Source organism: Choloepus didactylus, chromosome 5, assembly GCF_015220235.1.
Source record: "Choloepus didactylus isolate mChoDid1 chromosome 5, mChoDid1.pri, whole genome shotgun sequence".
Taxonomy (NCBI): domain Eukaryota; kingdom Metazoa; phylum Chordata; class Mammalia; order Pilosa; family Megalonychidae; genus Choloepus; species Choloepus didactylus.
The window spans coordinates 70,564,782-70,591,304 of NC_051311.1; the positions used below are offsets into that span (position 1 = coordinate 70,564,782).

The following is a 26,523-nucleotide window of genomic DNA, read 5'->3' on the forward strand; positions in this document are numbered from 1 at the left end:
AACTTTTGTCTCTTTTCCTTTACAATTTTAAAATTGTGCCATGTAGGTTTTAAAAACTATATTTAGCTTACATTTAGGACTCTGCTTTTCTTGTCATGATCAGAAAGAGGTCTATCTGTGAATTTAAAGGAACAATGGAGCCTCAGCTCCACCATTGTCAGGAGAAACCACTTTTATCTTGATAACTGATTGCTTGTCCCAATATGCGCTATATTCCTAGCAGAGCTAATGTAGTAACACCCCAGCAGTCTTTTGGGGGTACTGCATGGCTTTTTCTGTCTATACTTAGTAAATAACTCACTTTGAAGACTTTGACAAAGCATACCATTAATGAAAGCCATCGTAAAAGCTTGTCTTTTGATAAACCCGCAGGGTCTATAGGCGTTGAAAGATGCAATCTATAAAAGAACAATAAATTTGGGCCTTTGATTGAAGTGCCATTTGGGACGTTAGGCTTTGTCTGTGTATTTGCACAAACATGATGCTCCCTTTTTCAATTCTCTTAAACTTGAAGCTTGAGAGCGTTCAATGCCATTTCTACATTAATGTTGGTCCCATTAAAAGCTCCGTACAAAAAGAAGACTGGAAATGATTCAGCTGAAGCTTGTGTGTTCATTTGTGCCCTAGTTTGCCATTTGGAAAGCAGGCTTCTAGCCATCGTTGCTGTTTTTTATGAATAGACCTGGATTCTTTTCCAGTCAGTTCCTTCTGAAAATACTTACTTAAAATGCATCGACTTTCCTTAAGATTGGAAAATAAGATTATTTCTTTGATGGATATTTGAAGTAACTTTGAGTGAAATATAATTTCTTCATTCCAAATGATCTGTGGCTTTTTTCCCTATCTGTTTTTAGGCTTCAAAATTTTGCAATTTATATTAATCTGCTGAATTCTTGGCATCATATTCCATGTAATAGAATGTAGTCCTCTGTTACCATGAGACGTGAATTTTGTATTCTACAGAAATTGTATTTTTTCATCATTAATCCAGAAAAAATATATAATATACATACTTTTCTGAATTTACAGATGCAGATCGTTTTCAGAAACATGGTATGGATGAGTTTATTTCTGCTAATCCGTGCAAGCTTGACCATGCCTTCCTTTTTAGAATACTCCAGAGGCAGACTTTGGATCACAGACTAAATGATTCCTATTCTTGCTTGGTGAGTACAAGTCTATCTATCTAGTCCCCAGTAGGTTGGAATAAAAGATTTTTTTTAAAAGTGAGAAATGCTTGTTATGAAGTGGCATTTTATTCTTGACTCATTTAATAACTGTAGTTGGAGTTAGGGATAAAGGTTTCCAATCGATAGCTTCCCAATTTGAAAATTATACACTTGAAGACCACTGCTGTGCCACTCAATAAACAGGAGAATAGACTCAGATGCTGAACTGTGGTTTATCAATGCTTCGAGAGAAGGCTGAATGAAAACAGAAGGCTTTAATGAAGATTAAAAAAAATGAAAAAAAGCCTCTGTGAAAGGATTTACTAACACCTGTACAGACATTTTAAGGTTTAAATTCTGCTCACCAGATGTTACCTTGCATTTCTCTCTTTTGTTCATAGAAGGACAACTTAAATGACAGGGGAAAGGAACAGTGGGGAAAACAATATGGCAGGGGCTGTATGTAACAGAGGCAAGCTTTAGTTTCATCTAGCCCTTAGAAGATAATTTAAATTCCTTAAAAAAAAAAAAAGAATTAAATAGAGTTGCTGAACTGCAATCTGGTATGAAACTGTAGCCAAATCTTGGCATAAAAGTATAACATATTAGAAGAAATGCTTGACACCTCAGTCTGTGGTGATTAAACTTCATAGCCAAGGAATTTTGTATGTCTTTCCAAGGTCTTATACTGCCAAGGGCAGTTCCTCTGTAAAATTTCCGGCCAGGATATGCCTATTTCTATCACCAGTTTAGTCTCTCTGCCACTGAGCATGCTAGGGAGTGCAATAGTTGCATTTTCTTTAAAGTAAGATTATGGGCAGGATGTTATCCCAAATCATCAGAAATATTTCTATGGAAGGAAGAAATGAAACAACTTAGAACACCTTTACCACACTAATGATTAATAAATTCACTTGTAAATTATTTCCTAAGTACCTTATTCTAAATGTAATTGAATACTTTGAACTATACAGTCTAGCTCAAACTTTACAATTACATAGAGAGTAAATCAACTGATCACAAAACCTTATGATACCTTTTCATGGACAGGCACACGTAGAGTGAGCATCAGTAAAGGGACAGTTTCCTCTGGGATTCCACTCAGTGGGATTAGTTACTAAATAATCAAAAAAAAGTTATTTTGACTTTGTGGATGTCCCCACATGTAATATAGAGTCTGAGGAGAACACTGCACTGTATCTTCACCTGCTTAGAGGAGAGTGAGCTTGGTGTAATTAGAGAGAGTATTTGGGGGCAGGATGGCCTTAGATGTAAATCATGGCTCACAGCTGATTTGCAGTGTGGGTTTTGGTAAGTCACTTAGCATTTTTGAACTTCAGCTTCTCTCTCTGTAAAATGGAAGTCATAATAACTACTTTGCATGATGGTTCTAAATATTAAGATAATGTATGTGATGTATCTAGTACCACCACCATAGTAAGTAAGCTAGTGTTCTTTTTTTACTTCTTCCTTTCTTTTTCTTTCTTCTTTCCTTCTTATTCTACCTTTCTTACCATTCTTTTCCTTCTGTTGCATGATTATCCTGTTCGTTTTTAAGACTCTCGATTCTCCTTTCTCTATTATCTTAAATTGATAGGTAATTCCATATAATCCATCTAAATATTTTATAGGACCTAATCCTGTCCTCCAGTGTTTAGCCAGCTAGTCTCCCCACTATTTCAATTGGGCATGCCCACATACACTTCATAACATCTCATTTCAGAAAGACCAGAAACTGCTACTGTAAAATATTAACTCTTTTAAACCGGTCATAGAAAGACAAATGAAATGAGAAAAATATCCCCAATATTTAAGGATCCAACTAGTACATCTATACTACTGCTAGACTTACTGAAATTTTCTTTTAGTTTACTTTATAAAATTCTTTCAGTAACTAGGCAATTTCAATTGTAGTGTCTGCTTTACCATTCACTTTTTAATTGATTCATAATTTGAAATGCCACTCTATATCACTGACAATTTAGGTAATGTGAAAGTTGGACTAATTTTGAGTGACAAGGGAAGAATAAGTTGCCCATGCCTTGGTGGCAATAAAAAGAGAATAGCATTAAATTGCCAGGGTCCCAAATCAGTTCCAAAATTCATGACATGAGCTTTTCTGAAAATAACATGGAACATAGCACTAATAAAATAAATGTCAAAAGACACTTTCACGTAACCTACGCTTGCACTACCTAAAAGTGGCTACAGATAAGAAAATCTTAATACAGAAAGAAAAAACCTTTTTTTTTTTCCCTTTTGCAGGGGTGGTTTAGCCCTGGCCAAGTCTTTGTGTTAGATGAGTACTGTGCCCGTTATGGTGTGAGAGGCTGTCACAGACATCTCTGCTACCTTACAGAACTGATGGAACATTCAGAAAATGGTGCTGTCATTGATCCAACCCTGCTCCATTACAGCTTTGCATTCTGTGCCTCTCATGTGCATGGCAACAGGTATTTTTACTTGCAAACACAGTGAAATTTGTAGAGTTGAGTTGGAAAGGGAGAGAAAAATGTGCTTTGCCATTATCACCTAGTAACAAATTTTAAATAGCAAACACTTCTCACAAGAAAGAAAAATTCCACAAAGGAAAAATGTACATCAATGTGCTGTTGATTTATGTCACTTACACTTTAGGTTCTTTTTGCCATTAAAGACACTTGAAAGGGAGAAAGAGAGGTAGACAATATGTATGTAGAAGCTGCCTTTTAGTTCACATGTACTGCTTATTACTGGGATCTTTACAGCTTAAGGGTCAATATGTATTACTGTTGTGAATCGTGTATGCCCGATGCGGTTTGTTGATAGGTTTGCATATACCTAATAATTCTTGCTTTTCCACTGTGGAATAAACTTTCATTGATAATGCAAGATCAGTAGTGGGATTTATGTCATCTCCACCCAACCCCTTCCATAATCTACACTTTCAGAACACCTATCCCCTTTTCTCAAACCCTGCTCTGGCATTCTCAGCTAGTGACCTCACCTCCTGCTTTACCAAGATGGCAAAATATCATCTGATGTAGGCTCCCACAACCAAGTACCTTTGAACTGAAAACTTCTTGCCATTCTCCCTCTCTTCTCGTAATCATGTCTCCAAGGAACCTTTGCTATGGCTCCTCCCATATAAAGGAGATACCCCTGATTCCATATCTTTTTGACCTGGATTCAACCATTACTCCATCTCACCCTCCTTGTGCTACCTTTCTTTCTTCCCACAAACCTATCTGAGCTTCACTTAGCCTTAAAATGTAGCATAGTGGTCAAGGGATTCTGAAGTCAGACCACCTACTTTCAAATTATTCTTGTGTGACATTGGGCAATTTTCTTAATCTATTGTGTGTCAACTTCCTCATCTATAATGAAGATGTAAAATTGCATCTCTATCATAAATCATAAATCATAAATTATGGTGGGGATTAAATGGGTTAATATGTGTCAAGCATTTAGAACAGTGCCTGGCATATGAGTGTTCAAAATAATGTTAGTTAGCTTATATTTTCTTCAGTATTGTTTCTTCAGCACCCAGTATTGTTAATAATTGTTCAGCAATTATAAAATTGCTAGCATTTTATCATTCTCTTTATCTTCCCAACCAAACTTCTCTACTATTTCTCCAATCTGGCTTCTAGCTCCTCACTTGCTGATGGGCCTTCTTGAGATGAATTTTCTAATGACCTAATCTAGTAGCCTTTTTTCAGGCTTCACTCTCCTCACTCTGAAAAATTAATGGTATGGAATAGCCAAGACCTGGTACTTGTTAAAGTGCTGCTTATCTTCCCAGAACCAGCACTACCTAGACTCTCCTGTTTTCTTTGACTATCTCTTTGCTTCTAGTTCCATTAAGTCCTAGCTCCTGAGTACAGTATAGTGCTTTTCCCACATCCATTCTTGAATTTATCTTTTCTTTCTGGGTATTTTTCTACTTTAGTGATCTTCCACAGCTTCAATTTAACCTCTCTATTTACAAATAATTCCAACGTAGTTTTCTCCTCAGCTGCAAATCTGTATTTACAATTGGCATCTTGATTGTTCTGCTGGCACTTTAAACTCTGCACTTATGCAGTCTTCTGCATGTGTAAAATCAAATTCATCATCTCAGTAAACCAGATCCTATACCTCTTTTAGCATCTAGCAGAGTGCCTGGAACAAAGTAATAATCCTGTCACAAAGCAAGTATTCAATAAGTTCATTATGAATGAGTGGATTACTTCGTTATTCCTGTTACTATCACTTCCATTGTTGCCCTGTTCATTTTTTTCTTTGTTAGAGAAATTCTGGCTTAACAGAGCAATCATGCATAAAATACCATAGTCCCATATATCACCCTATTACTAACAACTTGCATTGGTGTGGAATATTTGCTACAATCAATGAAAGTACATTTTCAAAATTGTACTATTAATTATAGTCCAGATATAACTTAGGGTTCATGCTTTGTATAGTGCAGTTACATGGATTTCCTTTAAATTTTTATTGTTACCATAAATGCAACCTAACATTTCCCTTTTTGAACAGATTCAGATATGTATTTTAGTGCTGTTAATTGCATTCAAAATGTTGTGCTACTATCACCAACATCCTTTAACAAAACATTTCCGTTATTCCAAAAAGGAATGTTGTACATTTTAAGCCTTAAATTCCCATTCTTCATCCCCACCCTGTGCCTAGATTCTGACTCTATGGATTTGCTTATTCTAATTATTGCATATCAGTGAGATTATACAATATTTACCCTTTTTTGTCTGGCTTATTTCACTCAACATGATGTCTTCAAGGTTCATCCATGTTTTCACATGGATCAGAACTTCATTCCTTTTTATTGCTGAATAGTATTTCATTCTATTTATATACCACATTTGTTTATCTCTTGATCAGTTGATGGATACTTGGGTCCTTCCAATGTTGGCAATTGTGAAAATGCCTGGTTTTAGGATCTTAGGCTGCTCAAAGCAAATACCATGAAATGTTTCAGATTTAACAATGGGAATGGTTTCTAGGCTGGGGAAAATATCCAAATCAAGACTTCATCAAGGTGGTACTTTCAAAGACTGTCTACCACTGATCCTTGGATCTTCTGTCACATGGCAAGGCAGATGGCAGTGTCTCCTGGTCTCTCCTTTCTCTTTCAGTTTCATTGAATTCAGTCCTTCTTTGGCTTTTTCTTTCTTTGTCTAGATTTAATTCTCTTATACAGGACTCCAGTAATAAGATTTAGACCCATCCTGATAGAGGTGGGTCATACCTTAACTGAAGTAGTCTCACCAGAAGGTCATACTTACAATGGGTTCACACCCATAGGAATGGATTAACTTTAAGAACATGTTTTTTGGGGGTACATATAGTTCCAAACCATCATATGCCTCTATGAGCATTCATTTGCAAATACCTCTTCCAGTCTCTTCTTTCAACTCTTTTCAGTACATATTTAGTAGTCAGATTGCTGGGTCATTTGGTAATTCTATACTTAACTTTCTGAGGAACTGCCAAACTGTATTTCATAGCAGCTGTACCATTTTACATTCCCACCAGCAATGAATGAGTGTTCCTATTTCTCCAACTCCTCTCCAGCCCTTATAATTTTCCATTTTTTAATAGCAGCCATGCAGATGGGTATGAAATGGTATCTTGTGGTTTTGATTTGTATTACCCTGATTACCAGTGATGTTGAGAATCACCCAGTTTTTAGAGAGGGTGGAGCATATTCCTTAGGGGTTGTGAAGAGTCTGGCCACCACCCCACTCTTCCAAGGGGGTTGAGTCTGTGTCCGGAGATTGCAGAGTGTAAGGACACCAACCCAGTTTTCTCAGAAGGTGGTGTCAGGACACCAACCTAGTATTCCCCACAGATTGCAGAGAGTCAGGCTATGCTTGAAGAGGGTAGCAACTTCACCTCAGTGTTCAGAGAAAGCAGGGCTGCTATGCAAGCACTTGGAAGCATTGGGGTTCCCATTCCATCAGGCCTGGAGAACAAAATATCATTCTATAGATGACTCTCAGACCTTGAAATCTAATGGGGCATGTCCTGCAGAGTTTTGGAATTGTTTGGGACTTGTGACCCTGTTTTCCTTCCAATACATTCCCTATGGGAATAGGAATGTTTATCCTGTGACTGCCCCTCTAATGTATATTGGAAGCAGGTACCTTTTCTAGGTTTCACAGATCCACAGATGGAGGGAAATTGTGCCCCAACATTGATGAGACTTTGTACTAAACATTGTTTCTGAAATGATTTAAGGCTTTTAAGATATTATGATGGAATTAATGAATTTTGCATATGAAAGAATATGTCTTTTGGCAGTCCAGAGGGTGGAGTATAGTGGTATGGAAGTGTATATACCTCAGAACATCATGTTCTTAAAGATAATCCATTTCTGTGGTGTGGACCCATTGTAAGTAGGACTTTTGACAAAGCCACTTCAGGATGGGTCTTAATCCTCTCATTGGAGTCTTTTATAAATGGAATGAATGCAAAGAGAGAGAGATGAGGGGGAGGGGAGCCATGGAAGCAAGAAGCAGAAATCAGTGAAACCCAGAAAGAAGGAAAAGACAATGTGCCTTGCCATGTAGCAGAGGAGCCAAGGATCACTGGCAGCTGGTCTTCAGGAAGAAAGCATTGCCTCGATGATGCCTTGATTTGGACATTTTCTCAGCCTCGAACTATAAGCTGATAAATTCCCATTGTTTAAGCTAATGCATTTCATGGTATCTCCTTTTTAAGCAGTCTAGGAAACGAAAACAGGTGATAAACTGAAAAACTGAGCTAGAAAGTACATCTTGGACTCACCCTTCCAGAACTTGCCCTGGAGGCAGAAGCAGCTCACAGACAGCTAAAGCAATATAAAAAACAATGAAATCAAAGCAGCCTAAGGCAAAGGATTACCTACTTTAAGACATACAATAGAACACCCAGGAAGGGCATAAAGTCTATTTCATAGGCAGTAAAGGAAGCATTCAAATTCCTGTAAATAGGGGAATTCCTAAGGCAATAAGCAAGCCTAAGCCCAGATCAAGATGCAAACTCATTCACCTTTGTCTGATTTTCTTGTTTGGAGGGCTAAACTCTGAAACAGAGCACCAGCCAATGCAGAGCCAATTTCCAAAGACTGAAAAAGGTGTTTTATGTATTGGTTAGTTTGTTTTTATTAGCCCCTGACACTTAAGGAAATTCTTGACATATCACTAGATAGATACAAACCTAAGCAACAGACTACTCAGAGACTAAATCCCCAAATATTAAATGTACAGTGTGCAACAAAAGATTACAAGAGAAACAATAAACAGATGGCCCTTCCAAGGAAACAGAATAAAATCTAGAAACAGTCCACAATTAAGACCACACATTGGACATACCAGACCAAGACTTAGAAAAGGATCCTCATTATTCTCAAGAAGATAAAGGAAAACACAGAGAAAGAACAAAATGGAATAATGAAAAATAATGAAAGAACAATATGAGTATCCCAATAGATAGAAATTTTTAAAAGAAATTATTTTGGTTTGTTAATGCTGCCATTAAGCAAAATACCAGAAATGAATTGGCTTTTATAAAGGGGGCTTATTTGGTTACAAAGTTACAGTCTTAAGGCCATAAAGTGTCTAAGATAAGGCATCAACAATAGGGTACCTTCACGAAGGATGGCCAGTGGCATCCAGAAAACCTCTGTTAGCTCAGAAGGCACGTGGCTGGCATCCTTTTGCTCCCAGGTTGCATTTCAAAATGGCATTCTCCAAAGTGCTGCTGTTGGGGCGTTTTGTCCTCTCTTAGCTGCAGCTGCCCTTCAAAATGTCACTCTCAGTTGCTCTCAGATTATGTTTCAAAATGGCATTCTCTAAAATGTCTCTGCGTCAGCTTCTCAGGGCAAACTCTGGGCTAGTACCTCCAAATGTCAGCAAAACTCTGCTTTCAGTGGCCATCTTCAAAATGTCTCTGTTAATTTGCAGCTAACATCAGGGGTCCACAACTCCAACCATGTCTAAGCATCAGTGGCAGCGAGTTCCTTCTGTCTGAGCTTATATAGGGTGCTGGTAAACTAATCAAGGCCCATGCTGAATGGGCAGGGCCACACCTCCATGGAAATTATCTAATCGCAGTTATCACCTACAGTTGGGTGGATCACATCTCCATGGAAACAACCTAATCCAAATGTTCCAACCTAATCAACGCTAATACAATCTGCCTTCACAAGATTGCATCAAAGATAATGGTGTTTTGAGGGCCATAATACATCCAAACCAGCACAGGTACCAAGCATAAAAAATGGAGTAGAAGATGATGATAACTGAAATGAAGAATTCCCTGGAGGGTTTCAAAAGCAGATAGGAGTTGATAGAAAAAGGATCAATGAACTCAAAGACAAGGCAGTTGACGTGATTTAGGCTGCGGGAGAGAAAGAAAAAGAATTACGAAAAAAAAGCTATCAGAGCCTAAAAAATCTATGGAAGACCCTCAAGCATACGAATATGTGCATTACTGGAGCCCAAGAAGGAGAAGAGAGAAAAAGGCAGAAGGAATATTCAAAGATATAATGGCAGAAACTTCCCAAATTTAACAAAAGGCATGGACATAAACACTCAAGGAGACCAAACCCCGGGATAAACTTGAAGAGACCCACTCCCAGACACACAGTTGTCAAACCGTTGAATGCCAATGACAAAGAGAGAGTTCTGAAACTTGCATGAGAAAAATATATTATTTAAAAAGGGGTCCCAATAAGATGAATTATAAATTTCTCATGAGAAACCACAATGGTAAAAAGGAAATGGGACAAAATGTTTAATGTGCTAAACAAAAGCAATTGCCTCCTAGGAATGTTGTCTTCTGCAAGACTGTCTTTCAAAAATAAGAGAGATTAAGATATTTCCAATAAGCAAAAGCTGAGGGAGTTCTTCACACTAGACTTCCCCTATAAACAATGCTAAAAAGAGTTCTTCAGACTGAAAGGAAAGGGTACTGTTATAGTTTGTTAAAGCTGACAGAGTGCAGTATACCAGAAATGGGTTGGCTTTTACCATGAGGATTTATTACCTTATCCATGAAAAATGTCCGAATTAAGGCATCAGCAGGCAGTACTTTCTGCCCAAAGACCAGCTACAGGCAGTCCTCAGCAACTTTGTCACATGGCCGGGCACCTGGTGACGTCTGCTGGTCTCTCCCTTCTCTCCCAGGTTTCATTGCTTCCAGCTTCTGGCTTTAATGGCTTCCCCTCTGACTCCTGTGTGTCCTCTCTCAGCTTCCCTGAGGCTTTTTTGGCTGTGTCTTTTATACTTTTATAAAGGACTCCAGTAAGAGGATTAAGACCCACCTGAAGCACTCCCCAACTGAAATAACTTAATCAAAATTCCCACCCACAAAAGGTCTGTACCCACAGGAATAGATTAAAAGAATGTGATCTTTTCTGGGGTACATACATCTTCAAACCACCACAGGCACTGACAGTGGATCAAAGTGGCATAAAGAAATAAAGCATAGGGAAATTGGAGGAGTAGGAAGCTCCAGGAATTAGTCCCTCCACCAAAACAACTATTAAACTAGCAGGAAATGTCTGAATCAACTGTTTTGAAACTCCAGAATCTAGTGGAACACTGTGCAGCATCAAGAGTAGAGCAGAGGAAGAAACTGGTAAATTTTGAGTTTCACCCTTCCTACAGCAGCTACCATTCCCCTTCCCCCAGCCTCTTGGCAGGCAGCAGTGGGGACTGAAGCTCAGGCTCCTAGTACAGCTTACTCATGTTAGGTGTGTTCTAGTTTGCTAATGCTGCTGGGATGCAAAACACCAGAAATGGACTGTCTTTTATTAAAAGGGGTTTATTTGGTCACACAGTTACAGTCTTAAGACCATAAAGTGTCCGAGGTAATGCATCAATAATTGGGTACCTTCACTGGAGGATGGCCTAAGTTGTCCGGAAAACCTCTGTTAGCTGGGAAGGCACATGGCTGGCATCTGCTCCGTTCCTCTCTAGGCTGCAGTTCCTCAAAAATGTCATTCTTAGTTGCTCTTGGGTTGTTTGTCCTCTCCAGAGCAAGAGTCAGCTTTCAGTGGCCGTCTTCAAACTGTCTCTTATCTGCAGCTCCTGTGCTTTCTTCAAAGTGTCCCTCTTGGCTGTACCTTCTGGGGATCCACCCCCTGGAAGCCTGGAATTTTCCAAATCATCAGTTTCTGGTTTCTTTGAAGCCAAGAGTTCAGTTTTAAGTTTATCTCTCTCCACTCGCATTTTACTATAAGCTGCAAGGAGAAGCCAGGCTACATCCTCCACATGTAGTCTGGAGATCTCCTCAGCTAAGTATTGAAGGTTGTCGCTTTCAAATTCTTCCTTCCATCTGACACCAGGACTCAATTTTGCCAAATTCTCTGACACTTTAAAACAAGGATTGCCTTTCTTCCAGTTTGCAACAACACATTCATCGTTTCTGTTCAAGACCTCATCAGAAGTATCTTTAGAGTCCATATTTCCACAAACAGTCTTTTCAAAGCAGTTTAGGCCTTTTCTATCAAGCTCTTCACAGTTCTTCCATAATCTTCCCCTTGTCCATTTAAAAAGCCATTCCAGCATGTTTGGTATTTGCAAACTCAGCAGCAAGAGCACCCCACTTCCGGTACCAAAATCTGTTCTAGTTTGCTAATGCTGCTGGAATGCAAAACACCAGAGATGGATTGGCTTTTATAAAGTAGGTTTATTTGGTTACACAGTTACAGTCTTAAGGCCATAAAGTGTCCAAGGTAACACATCAGCAATCAGGTACCTTCACTGGAGGATGGCCAAAGGTGTCCGGAAAACCTCTGTCAGCTGGCAAGGCACGTGGCTGGCATCTGCTCCAAAGTTCTGGTTTCAAAATGGCTTTCTCCCAGGATGTTCCTCTCTAGGCTGCAGTTCCTCAAAAATGTCACTCTTAGTTGCACTTGGGGTATTTGTCCTCTTTTAGCTTCTCCAGAGCAAGAGTCTGCTTTCAGTGGCCGTCTTCAAACTGTCTCTCATCTGCAGCTCCTGTGCTTTCTTCAAAGTGTCCCTCTTGACTGTAGCAGCTTGCTCCTTCTGTCTGATCTTATATAGTGCTCCAGTAATTTAATTCAGACCCATGCTGAATGGGCGGGCCAACACCTCCATGGAAATTATCCAATCAGAGTCATAACCCACAGTTGGGTGGGGCACATCTGCATGGAAACACTCAAAGAATTACAGTCTAATTAACACTGATAGGTCTGCCCACACAAGATTACATCAAAGATAATGGTGTTTGGGAGGATGCAACACATCCCAACTGGCACAGGGTGGGACATAAAGACCTAGTCCTCATAACACTGCTTTTGATCAGTTATTTCAGATCACTGGGGGCCAGCTCTGAGGGTAGCTTTTGTTCCAACTCCTCTTGAGTAAAGGTGGCAGAGGATTCTGAAAGACAGTAACCTTCTGCAATACTACAGAAAACAGTTCATTAAAGGGCATGTGCTAAATCAAGAAAGTACAGCTTCAGAAGCTATAAAAGAAGCTTCTGGTATCCCTGCTGGCCCCTCTCACACCCTGTCCCCAATACTGGGTGTAGCCAGCTTGCACTCTAACTGTGGGTCCCTGTCCCAGAACCAGAGGGAGCAGAAGAGCCCCTGTATGCATACTGGAGTGCGTATATGTGAGTGCCAGTCAATGTGGTGGAAGTCTGAGAGACTGAGCCAAGGAACTTGTACTCGTCCTCTGAGAGTTGGTCCTGAGGGCAAAGAAGCTGCATGCAGACAGCTTGGACAATGTGAGAAGCAATTAAGGTGAAGTGGCTAGGAGAAAAGGACTATTGAATTGGGTGATTTAAGAGAACACCCAGAAGGGAGTGAAAGTCTATTTCAAAGGGAGTATAGTGGGCATTGACTCACACTCCCATAAACTGTAAATGAGGAATTACTAAGGTCTCGACAAAGCATAAGCCCAGGAAAAGAAGCAGACCATGATTCCATGGATGCTCAGATAAGACAGGGAAGACCCTGTACTTTGAATTTGCCTTGATAGGAGGACTAAACTCTGACGGAGACCACCAGCCAAAGCAGAGCTGATCTTCAGACAGTGAAAGGTATTCTTTGCTTTGGATTGTTTGTTTTAATTAGCTCCTGGCAAGAAAATCTCTCATATCATTAGCTAGAAACAAATGTAAGGAACAGAAGCTCAAGGACTCATCACTTTCAGTGACACTGTCCGATATTAAATTGTACAGTGTGCAGCAAAAGATTACAAGACAAAAAAAGAGGAAACGATGGCCCATCCAAAGGAACAAGATAAAAATCCAAAACCATCAAGGAAGAAGACCAGACTTTGGACTTGCCTGGGAGATTTTAAAAAAATGATCCTCAACACGCTCAGGGAGATAAAGGAAAACACAGAGAAAGAACTAAAGGATATGAGAAAAACAATGGATGAGTAATATGGGAATCTCTTAGAATCTCAATAGAAACCAAACAGAAATACCAGACTTGAAACAAAATAACTGATATGAAAAATTATCTAGATGGTTTCAACAACAGATAGGAGGGGGGAAAGAAAGAATTAGTGCTATCAAAGACAACACAGTTGAAACGATTCTGACTGAGGAGCAGAAAGAAAAGAAAAATAAAAAGAACAAACAGAGCCTAACAGAGCTGTTGGATACCATCAAGGGCAACAATATTCACATTATGGGAGTCCCAGAAGGAGAAGAAAGAAAGAAAGAGGCAGAAGGAATATTCAAAAAAATAATGGCAAGAAAACGTCCCAAATTTAATGAAGGATGTGAATATGCATATTCAAGTAGCCCAGCAAACCCCAAACAGGATAAATGCAAAAAGAAAATCACATCCAGACAAGTAGTACTCAAATTGTGTAGCGCCAAGGACAGGGAGAGAATTCTGAAAATTGCAAGAGAAAAGCAGTGAGTTGCAAACAAGGGACTCCCAATAATATTGAGGGCCTATTTCTCATCAGAAACCATGGAGTCCAGAAGGCCATGGGATGAAACGTTTAAGGTGCTGAAAGAAAACAGCTGCCAACCAAATATCTATAACTGGCAAGACTTTCTTTCAAAAACAAGGAAGAGATTAAGTCATTCCCAGATAAACAGAAGCTTAGGGAGTTCATTACCACTAGACCTACCTGACAAGCAATGCTAAAGGGATTTCTTCAGACTGAAAGGAAAGGACACTACACAGAGGTTCAAAGCAGCGTAAGGAAATAAAGATTCTGGTCAAGGTTACCATATGCGTTATTATAAATGTCAGTACTATTGTATTGTATTTTTTGGTATGTAACTCCACTTCTTACTTCTTAGAGGTGACAAAGGCATGACAAGTCGTGATAAATCTATGGTTTTGGATAGACAACATAAAGGATATAATTTGTAACAAGTACAAAACAAAAGTTTGAGGCGGGGGTATGGGAACAGTGTATGTTTATGCTATTGAAGCTCAGCCAGTATCAAATCAAACACGATTGTTATAGATTAAGAAAACTAAAATTTAACCCTATGGTCACCACAAAGAAAATACATGGGAAATATATTCAGAAAAAAAATGAGAAGAGACTCAAAATGGTACAATACAAAAAATCAAATAGATACATATTAATATATTAATGGAAGAATTGGCTGTCAATAAAGGTATATTATTTTTATGTTATTTTTAATATTCATTTTAAATGTCTGTTTAAAAGTTTAATTTTATTAAGTAAAGTTTAGTTTATTAACCAAAGTCTCAATAATAGGGAAAACTGCATGTGTGAGAGAGGATATATGCAAACTTTATATTTTTTGCATGATTTTTCTGTAAACACACAGCTTCTCTATTAAAATCACCTAGAATGCATTTTAACAAAATACTTCATAATAATATTTGTAAACGTAGTAGTATTTAATGGAAAATTCATAGCCTCAAATGCTTATATTATTATATTAGAAAAGAAGAAAGGTTGATTAACAATGAGTTAAACATCTAACTTCCAAGTTAGAAAAAAAAAAATAACAAACCGAAGAAAGTAGAAGGAAGGAATTAAAGACAAAAATTAATAATGTGGTTGACTTTAAAGAAGGCACATGGGAACTTGAGGATGATAAAACTGTTTTGTATGCTAGTAGGTGGTGGATATATTACTCTACAAATTTGTCAAAGCTCTAGAACTGTATATCCAAATAAATGAACTTAACTGCGTGAAAGTTTTAAAAAGAAAAAATAAAGCAATACAAAATCTTTCAACCAGGGGCTTCCTAGGAGGGAATGCAGATTGTGACAAATGACTCTTACTGTACTATATGACATAACCTCATTGAAGTGGATGGGCAAATAAAAAAGAAGTTGACCTATTCAACTTTGTATAACTGTTTTGTTTGGAAACTGTAAACCTAAAAACTAAAGGAACTATACACAAATGCTGTACTCTAGTTGGCAAATTCTGGAACTGCTTTACATGTATATTGGGGTTGAACAAATAAGTAAATGGATGGTAGAAGTTGGGGCCAGGTTTCTCACTACTGAAAAAAAGGAAGTTATAAATAAGCAAAAAAGGAAGACTAAAATGAAATATACTGTACTGGAATAGAGTCAGAGATGTCAGTGTGAACTCATGGGTTATTATCTACACATATATTACCTAGTTATGTCCACTGAGAGCCCTAGAAGCAATCACTCCCCAGAGCAATATGCATATCCATTGTCTGTATCTTGGTTTCAAATTCTATTCATTCTCTAGCCAGGGCACCTCAGAGAACTGACTGATTCTAGGTCTAGGACTGGGAAAACACAAGATGAGCCTGGAGCGTCTTGTAGTGACAAAAAGTGACAGTTTGAAGCTGTATATACTGCAGAAAAACATGTTCTTAAATCTGATCCATTCCTGTGGGTGCAAACCCATTTTAAGTGGGATATTTTGATGAGGCTACTTCTGTTAAGGTGTGACCCACCTCATTCAGGATGGGTCTTAATCCTATTACTGGAGTACTTTATAAATGGAATGAATATGGAGAGAGAGAGAGAAAGCCACAAAAACAAGAAGCTAAAATCAACGAAACCCAGAAGAGAAGGCAGAGATAACAGATGCTGCCTTGTGGCAGAGGAGCCAAGGATCGCCAACAGCTGGTCTTCAGGAAGAAAGCATTGCCTTGATGACACCTTGGTTTGGACATTGTCTCAGCCTCAGATGTAAGCTAATAAATTCCAATTGTTTAAGCCAACCCATTTCATGGTATCTGATTTAAGCAGCCTAGGAAACTAAAACTCTAAGGAAGTACTAAAAAAAAAAAAATCCACAATCATTTTGTGTATATGAAAAGGAAATAGAAATGAACTGAAAGAGCTCCCAATGCTCAAAACTAGAACAATTTTGAGCAAAAAAAATAAATAAGGTAGTACTGGATTCTAACCCAAAGTATAAAATAACTATTCATCACTCCATACTAATATAAATGAATGGTTGAATGAATAGATAAACCAACTAAATAAATAAGGGAGAAGAAACCAAACTTCCTTACAGAAGAATTCCAAATAATATATGTGGATAGTCCTCCCTACAGGAGGTGGACCTTAACCCATCCTTCCCCTTGAGCGGACTTAGTTACCCACTTCATCTAAAGAATAAAGTATGGAAAAGAAAAATGTCTTTATAATGGAGAAACCTGTCAAGTACTACCTTAACTAAGTGGTCAAGGTTTACATGGCCAGGGATGTCATGTGGATATCATACTCTCTGATATGATGTGATGGAAAAGGCACTTCAACTCTTTAAAAACCCATAACCCCAGTCTAATCATGAAGACGTCAAACAAACCCAAATAGAGGGCTATCTGACGAAACACCTGACTCGTACTCCTCAAAACTGTCAAAGTCATAGGAAAGACTAAGAAATTGCGATGGATCAGAGGAAACAGAGACATGACAACTAAATGTAATATGCTCTCCTGACTTGGATCTTAGAACAGACAAGGGACATTGGTGGAAAAATTTGTGAAATCCAAATAAAGATGGAAAAGTAGTTAATACCAATTTGCCAATGTTGGTTTCTTAGTTTAATAAATGTACTATGGTAACATATCATGGGAACATTAAAGGAAACCGAAACAGGGTAAGAGATATATGAAAACTTATACTACTTATAAATCTAAAAATATTCTAAAACAAAAAGTTTATTTTAAAAATTAATGAAATGTAAAACAAAGAAACAGTAGAGGAATTAAGCATAGCCAAAAGTTATTTCTTTGAAAAGACCAACAAGGTTGATAAATTTCTAGTTGGATAGATTGAGAGAAGGCTGAAATAAAAAAAATTTCAATAAAAAAGGGGAGATATTTGCAGATAAAAGCAAGAAATATGTAAATGGAATGACTTGGATGGCTTAACATCAGTACATTTGAAAATTGAGATGAAATGCCCCAATTCCTAGAAAATTATAACTAAAAAATTCACTCAAGAATAAACAGGAAGTCTGAATAGCTATCTAAATACAAAATAAATTTTTGTAATACTTAAAAAATCTTTCCACAAAGAAATCTCCAAGCCCAGATGCTTTTAAACGAAAGAAAAAGGAAAGCTCCCCCACTCATTTTACATTGCTAGAAAAACCTGGATATGAAATCCTGACAAGCACTGTGTGCTAGAAAGTTTGAAGAAAGTCTGATTAAGGCAGATTTGGGTTGTTCTGTAGTTTCTTATAGAATCAAAAAAGATCTCTCAGGGCATGTTTAAAACACACCTACTGATACTCGCCCCCTTCTGTCTTTGCACACGTAGTATGTGGGATGAAATCTGTCAGATCAGTCACATTATATGAGGATAACCTTGCTTAAGACATTTCACGTGATTGCCAATTTGCCCCCAGTAATGAGTCTCTAAACTTACAATTTGTTTGGTATTTATATACTTAATTTCTCTGGTTCGCATATTCAAGACTAGAATTACGTGGTAGTGCAGTATTTTGATGATCCTATTTGATATGTTATCTATGATTTCACTCAAAAATGCATCCTCGTCTCTAAAAACTAGAGGAAGGATGCTGAGGCATAATTTCTGACATGACAGGCAAGGGGAAATGCTAGCAGCTGTGAAGACAGAGGTATCGTGATATGACCATTTGACTGATGCCCATTAAGATTGCCTACCACTCTCATGTGATCTGGAAACCAAAGAAAATAAGGATTATCTTATATATAAACTGCAATCATGTCTGTACTCCTGTACCCTGCACTTGAAAGCTAGCACATCTGAGCTGGCCTTTGTCAATGTGTAGCAGCTCTAAGATGGCCCTACTAAACCATAGAAGAGTCGGTGAAATACTGTGTATTTTACATTAAATTGGGACATAAAAGGCATTCTGTGTTGCTGCTTTAGTTTTCTGCCCTCAGCCTGACTTACAAAACCAGGATGTATAACCGCGCATATCAGCCTAGAACTTTGCCCTATAATGCATTGTCTGTGAAAGTCTCTTTTCTCCTTCCTGTCAGTCCTTAGCAGCACAGTTGTTGAGTGAGTGGCTGTGTTATTCAGGGATGTGTGTGGCGATCATCCTGTATGAGTGTGTCTGTTTCTGTCCTTGACTTACTTTTTTTCTGCTTGCTTTCTTTTTCTATTCCTCATTCTTAATACCAGCTAGATATTTTCTCTGTAACCCTAATCTTTTATTCCTGAAACATTCAAAGTACTATTCAGAGAAGATGTATCTGTACAGAAAGAACACATCTAGAGAGCTCAACATTGTGCAATAGGATGTGCTCCCTGAAAAATTTCCCATCCAGACAGCACTGTTGTCCTTCACTTAAGTCAGTAACAAAGCACAATCTTTTTTTTTTTCCTTTTGAATTTCTGACAGAGGTAGCTCAGTTAATGAGCAAAACCACTCTCTGAATGTGTGTCTTGACAGATGTAAAAAATGATCACAATAAAAGACTATGGAAAACCCTGTAAAAAGCCAGACTTGACATTGACAGTATTTTTAACTAGTCTATAAATATCAGATGCCACAGAAATGGATAAGAGAAGCACGTTTTCCACAAGGAGAAGTTATAAAAACCTGAATATGCTATTAACAAGAAATTAAGAGTGTAATTGTATACATATTGAAATATTTCTACTTAACATGAGGTATTTTAGCCCTAATTCTCTTTCCTACTTTTTCCCGTCTCCCAATTTATATCCTTGTGGTGTGAGACAAAGGAAAGAACATTAGAATTATAATGTTAATCAATACTGATACAGTAGTTTGTAATCACCTAGTACCTTTACATTAATATTTCCCCATTTTACAGATAAGGACTCTGAGTTTCAGAAAGGGTAAGTGATTTGTCCAACATGGTTCAGTTACCAAATCTCACAGCTGGGATTCAAGTAGAAATCTTCTGCCTCTCTCTAATCTCTCATCATGACAGCATAATATTTCTGAGTAACATCTGTTAAACTCTAAACATTACAAGAACCATCATCATTTTCAGCTTATCTTCAATAATTTTCTACCCTAAACTGGGGCTCAAATTTCTGTAAAAACCTGCACATTTCCTTTCTTCTTCTTAAGCTGCATGTGACCTAAATGTTGAATCACAAACTGACTCAAATTTCCACTCTAAACACCACCCAGAGATACCTGAATAGGAACATATTTTAACCTTCTGGAAAATGGATTTAATGTGTAATGTTAATAATATATGCATGAACATATAAACATATCTTAAATTACACTTTACAGCGTACCATTATAGAGAAAACAATAGTGTTACAGAATAAAAGTAACTATGGCAACCTATAGATTCAAATCAAGCTGTCTACCAGATGGTGGCAGGAGCTCCCAGTTGCCTCAGTAACTTTCCATTAAAACATATCTTAAACACATAATTTTGTGGGGTGCATTTGCTGAATTTCCTACTTAATGTTCTCAATTTAATTTTACCTTTCTGTGATGATGACTAAAATAATCTGATCATACAGTATTCTTTGGGTTTGTCTGTTTCACTGCAGCCTTCTTGCCCATTTCAGAGTACTACCTCACATAGGGATGCTATCTTTTGATATCCATTGATCAGGAGGAATTAAGACAGAAGCAGAAAATATGAGACAGTTTTAATAAAACAGCCCCTGAAATTGTCTATCAAAAATTAGTCATCCTAACCATGCCCTTCCCCCCACCACAATTGCTAAAAGCAAAGGATTTCATTTGGGAAAATGGGAAAAACTTCTATAATCTGCACCATTCACCTAATTTCCAAGCAAGGCTGCTCTCCATAAAGAGGTGAAAACTTAATAGATCCTGAAACTGTCATCTAGTCTTTTTTTAATTGTGAGCTGGAAAATGGCAGCATTGAGGACTTCAACAAATATTTATTGTATACCTACAATATGCAAAGCACTACATTAAGGTCTGCAGAGAATACTGGGTGAATGAAAACTAGTTTTTGACTTGCAACTTGTAATCTAGTATAAAATAGATGTGTGTGTGGGTGTATGTGGTGACCCTCGCATACAACTGTACATGACAAAGGTCATGAGGTGACTACGGATAAAATGACTTTAGTATATGAATTAGTTAACAGTATTCTTGAGGGAGTTTTGGGATATTTGATTGATAAAAGGTGGGGAAGAGAGAAACATCCCAAAGAGAATGAGCAGATTGCCTTGGGTAAAGATTATGTGAGGAGAATTTTGGGGGGTAAGACTGGTTAGATAGACAAGGATGATATTAGGGAAACTCAGGTACTATAGCTTGGAATATATATTTTCAATACTTTTTTATTACAGAAGTAGTAGTTTTATAGAAAAAAATCATGCAGAAAATAGAGTTCCCATAAACTCCCCTTTTATTAACACTTTGCATTAGTGTGGTACCTTTGTTACAACTGATAAAAGAATATTATGATAATTGTACTATTTACTATAGTTTATTGTTTGCATTAGGGTTCACGGTGTTGTACAGTCCTATTTTTTTATTTTTATTCTAATAATATATGTACTTCATTCCTTTTTACACAACTAATATTCTACTGTATGCATATTCCACATTTTTCTTATCCATTCGTCTATTGGTGGACATTTGGGTTGCTTTAATCTTTTGGCAATTACAAATAATGCCACAGTGAACTTCAGTGTGCAAATATCTGTTCAGGCCCCTGCTTTTAATTCTTCTGTGTATATACCTAGAAGTGGAATTGCAGGGTCATACAGTAATTCTGTGTTTAACTTTTTGAGAAACTGCCAAACTGCTTTGTACAGTGGCTGCAATATTTCACATTCTTACCAACAATGAACCAGTGTTCCTATTTCTCCACATCCTTTCTAACACTTATAATTTTCTGCTTTTTAATAGAAGCCATTCCAGTGGATGTGGAATGGCACAACATTAGCCATTAGGCAAAAGCCATTAAAAAAAAAAAAAAAAAGTGAGATAACATTCCACATCCACTGGAATGGCTTTTTGGCAATTTGTATCAGTTCCTTGGAGAAATGTCTCGTCAAGCCTTTTGCTCATTTTTAAACAGGTTGTTTATCTTTTTGTTGTTGGGCTGGGCTGTAGGATTTCTTTAAATATCCTTGGTATTAATCGTTTATCGGTTATGAGGTTTCCAAATATTTTCTCCCATTCTGTAAGGTTGTCTTTTTACTTCGATGATGAAGTCCTTTGAAGCACAAAAGCTTTTAATTTTGATGATGTCCCATTTATCTATCTTTTCTTTCATTGCTTGTGCATTTGGTGTAAAATCTAAGAAACCACTGGCTAACAACAAGATCCTGAAGATGCTTCCTTTTGTTTTCAGCTAGTGGTTTTATGGTTAAAATTATTATATTTAAGTCCTTGATTTATTTGGAGTTAATTTTTGTGAATAGTGTGAGATAGAGGTCCACCTTCAATATTTTACATACGAATATCCAGTTTTCCTAGCACCATTTGTTGAAGAGACTATTTTTTCCCATTTAAGGGACTTGGCACCTTTGTCAAGAATCCATTGGCCATAGAAGTGAGGATGTATTCTTGTACTCTCAGTTCTATTCCATTGATCTATATGTTTGTCTTTGAGCCAGAACCATGCTGTTTTGATTACTGTAGCTTTGTAATAAGTTTTTTAATCATATTTTTTATTGTAGAATATAACATGTATACATAGAATTAATAACTTTCCAATGCAATTTAACAAGTAGAGAGCAGATTTCAAAGAATATTAGGGGTTACAGTTCCACAGATTCAGTTATTTCCTTATTGTAAAATCTAGCATATGCAAAAAGTTAATATCTTTCAAAGTACGATTTAACAAGTAGTTATATAGTAAATTTCCAAAAATGTTATGAGTTACAATACCATAGTTTCAGTTATTTCCTTATTGTGAAATATAACATATATACAAAAAAAGATAACTTTCAAATTACAATTTAACAAGTAGCTATTGAACAAATTTCAAAGGATTCTATAGGTTACAGTTCCACCATTTCTCTTCTTTCCTTCTAGCTATTCTAATACTCTAGCACCTAAGAAGAAGAATATTATATAGAGATTCAGTATTCATAATCCTTTGTTAAATTCCATTTTGAGTGTTGCTACCCCTTCCTCTAGTTTCATCACTTTTCCAATCTTCAGGGATGTCTAGACAGTGAGTACCCTAACTTGTTCATGTTGAAAAGGTGTGTCAACATTATGGGAAAAGGGGACACATCTGATTGATGTTCTTATAAAGGCTTTTGCCTCTGGGTTTGGGGACTTAGCTGGCATAGGAGTTCTATGAAGGATTTAAGTTTCTGAAGAATAAACTCAGTGAGTGAAACTTTTATAGAGTTTCAGATAGGGATCCGGTTATTCTTTAGCATTTTTGGGACTATTGTTGACTTGAGCTTGTCGTACTGTGGACATTTGGCGTATCTAGCTAAAGCTTGCAGAGTAAACCTCCAGGACAGCCTCTCGACTCCATTTGAAATCTCTTAGCCACTGAAACCTTATTTTATTGCCTTTCTTTTCTACCTTTTGATCAAAAGGCATTCTCAACCCCTCAATGCCAGGGTCAGGCCCATTTCTGGAATCCATTCCCCACATCACCAGGGAGACTCACTCACCTGGGGGTTCCTGTACCACCTTTGAGGGACGGTGATGAATTTATTTGCAGAGTTGGGTTTAGAGAGAGAAAGTCCACATTTGAGCAACGGAAGAGGTTCTCTGGGGGTAACTCCTAGGCATAGTATAGGTGGGCTTAGACTCTCCTTTACAACCATAAGTTTCACAAGAGCAAGCCTCAAGATCAAGGGCTTGACTTATAAAGTAAGAGGTTCCTAATTTTACATAGCATATGTTCTGTCCATGATAATCAGTATCTCACATTATCATCACTTAGTTGTACAATCCTCATCACTCTCCATTTTAACCAATTCTCATGACCCAACATACCGTGTAGCTCTTTTCAGCCCTTAAATATTTGTCCCTAGTATTTGTGTGATACTAGTATGATACTCCTATTAATTACCGTCCCTAGTATACAGTAGGTAGATTTTCCCCATACACCGCTCTGTTGTCAACTCTCTGTACTAATGTCATACCTTAGAAGTATATCATGCAAGCACCTATCTATGTTTGTAGTGCTGATCTGTGGGATGCATGCATTTAAACAACCCCTTTCAATCCTATTTGCCTTCAGTACAGCTCTGATACTTATAATCCCATTAACAATCATCACCCCTATCCATTCCATATCTTTGATTTCACTATCATTAACATATCTGAACATATCAGATTATCATTCCCTGTCACTATCTTCTGTCTATCATTAGGTCCCCAATATTCTACATTATAAAACATTGATTTTACATTGTTCAAGGCGTTCATAGAAATGGTAACGTACAATATCTCTCCTTTTGTATATCTTCAAGGTTCATCCTTGTTGCCATATGTTTCAGGACCTTGTTCCTTCTCATTGCACAGTATTCCATCGTATGTATATACCACATTTTGTTTATCCACTACTCTGTTGAAGGACATTTGGATTGTTTCCATCTCTTGGCAATTGTGAACAGCGCTGCTGTGAACATCAGTGTACAAATGTCTGTTTGTGTCACTGCTTTCAAATCTTCTGGGTATATACCAAGAAGTGGAATTGCTGGATCGTAGGGTAAATCAATATCTAGTTTTTGGGGAAACTGCCAAACTATCTTCCACAGCGGCTATACCATTATACATTCCCACCAGTAAAGAATAAGAATTCCAGTTTCTCCACATCCTCTCTAGCATTTATTGTTTCCTGTTTATTTAATAGCAGCCATTCTTATTGGTTTGAGATGGTATTTCATTGTGGTTTTGATTTGCATTTTGCTAATAGCTAGTGAAGATGAGCATTTTTTCATGTGTTTTTTGGCCATTTGTATTTCCTCTTCAGAAAAACGCCTTTTGGTATCTTTTGCCCATTTTATAATTGGGCTATTTCTACTATTGTTGAGTTGTAGGATTTCTTTATGTATGCAGGATATCAATGTCTTATCAGATATATGGTTTCCACATATTTTCTCCCATTGAGTTGGTTGCTTCTTCACCTTTCTGACAAAGTCTTTGAGGCACAGAAGCTTTTGATTTTGAGGATTTCCCATTTATCTTTTTTTTTTTCTTTTGTTGCCTGTGTTTGAGGTGTAAGGTCTAAGAAGCTATCTCCTATTACTAGGTCCTGAAGATATTTCCCTACATTATCTTCTAAGAGTTTTATTGTGCTGTCTCTTATATTGAGATCTCTGATCCACTTTGAGTTCATTTTTGTATAGCGAGTGAGGTGTAGGGGTCCTTGTTCATTGTTTTGGTTATGGATATCCAGTAGTCCCAGCCCCATTTGTTGAAGAGACTGTTCTGTACTAGTTCTGTGGACTTGGGGGCCTTATCAAAAATCAGTCAACCATAGATCTAAGGATCTATTTCTGAACTCCCAATTCAATTCCATTGATCAATATGGAATCTTTGTACCAATAACATGCTGTTTTGACCACTGTGGCTTTATAGCAGGTTTCAAAGCCTAGAAGTATAAATACTCCCCACTTTCTTCTTCTTTTTTAGGATGTTTTTGGCAATTTGAGTCCCCTTTCCCTTCCAAATAAACTTGATAACTAGTTTTTCCAAGTCTGCAAAGTAGGTTGTTGGAATTTTGATTGAATTGTGTTGAATCTGTAAATCAGTTTGGGTAGAATTGACATGTTAACAACATTTGGTCTTCCTATCCATGAGCATGGAATATTTTGCCACCTATTTAGGTCCTTTTTTATTTCTTTTAGTAAAGTTTTGTAATTTTCTGTGTAGAGGTCTTTTACGTCCTTGGTTAAGTTTATTCCTAGGTACTTGATTTTTTTAGTTGCTATTGTGAATGGAATTTTTTTTATTGAGTCTTCAGTTAGGTCATTACTAGTGTGTTGTAACATTACTGACTTATATTCATTAATCTTATATCACACTATTCTGTTGTATTTTTTTTATTAGCTCAAGTAGCTTTGTCATTGAACTTTCAGGATTTTCTAAATATAAGATCATATCATCTTGAGAGAGGAAGATGGCTGATTGGAAAAGACAGGGTTAAAAACAACATCCCCGTGAAAAACCAGATAAAAGACAAAAAGTGCTCCAGAATACAAGTTCCATCGATGCACCGGCTAGACAATGTCTGCTAAATCCACCGGGACCGTGTACTTGGTGAAACCGAGAGTCTGCATTCTGAAACAAGTGAGCCTGCTGGAAAATCAGCAGCCATGCTGCAGTCAGGAGAAACCGGGGATGGTGTTTGGAAGCGGATTAGTTTAAAAAACCAAAAGCAGCTGCAGATCGGGCAGCAAGAGCTGTGCAGTACAGTGCAGCAGGAAGGGCTTTCCATAACCCATGCACACGCCTGAGTATCTGGCGTGGGCAATAGCCTTTTGCACTCCTGCAGCTAATTGTCCAGGAGCTAGGAATGTGGAGGTCTGCAAAAAGGGGGAAATTACCACACCCCATACAGCTGTCTTTTCAGCGGGCTGGGAACACCCGAGTGAGGCAGCGGGCCAGAGCTTCCGCTGGGAACTATACTCACGTGTGACATAGGGCAGTCTTCCCTCAGTGAAGGCCCTAGGAGGGCAAGGCTTGGAAGAGGGACCCACCCGGAAGTCCCAGGGACCATCCGCCAATACCAGGGACTTGTGGGTCAGCAGCAGAGACAGACTATGGGGAGACTGAACCAAAGGTTTGGACCCCTACAACAGCTTTCAGTCTCCAAGAATACATGGGAAATTTGATTATTAAAGCCACCCTCCCTTCCTTACCGCTCAGACACACCCCCTACATTCAGGGTGGGCAGCACAAAATACACACAGTAATTTGGTGCCCCAGTTGGACACCCACAAGATTCAGATCCCCACTCACCACAAAGACAAAGTTGAGGAGAACTGGCTTGAGGGGAA

The 26,523-nt window shown here is 37.8% G+C and overlaps 1 protein-coding gene across 8 annotated transcripts in view; it reads left to right on the top strand.

Annotated features, from left to right (window-relative positions):
* CADPS2 (calcium dependent secretion activator 2) overlaps positions 1-26,523 on the top strand; it is a 647,872-nt gene that overhangs the window by 472,000 nt on the left and 149,349 nt on the right. For all 8 annotated transcript variants that reach the window (XM_037836276.1, XM_037836275.1, XM_037836277.1 and 5 more), the window contains exons 12-13: positions 1,030-1,166; positions 3,435-3,622. In XM_037836276.1, coding sequence (XP_037692204.1) covers positions 1,030-1,166; positions 3,435-3,622 — 325 coding nt within the window. The remainder of the gene's footprint in view (positions 1-1,029; positions 1,167-3,434; positions 3,623-26,523) is intronic.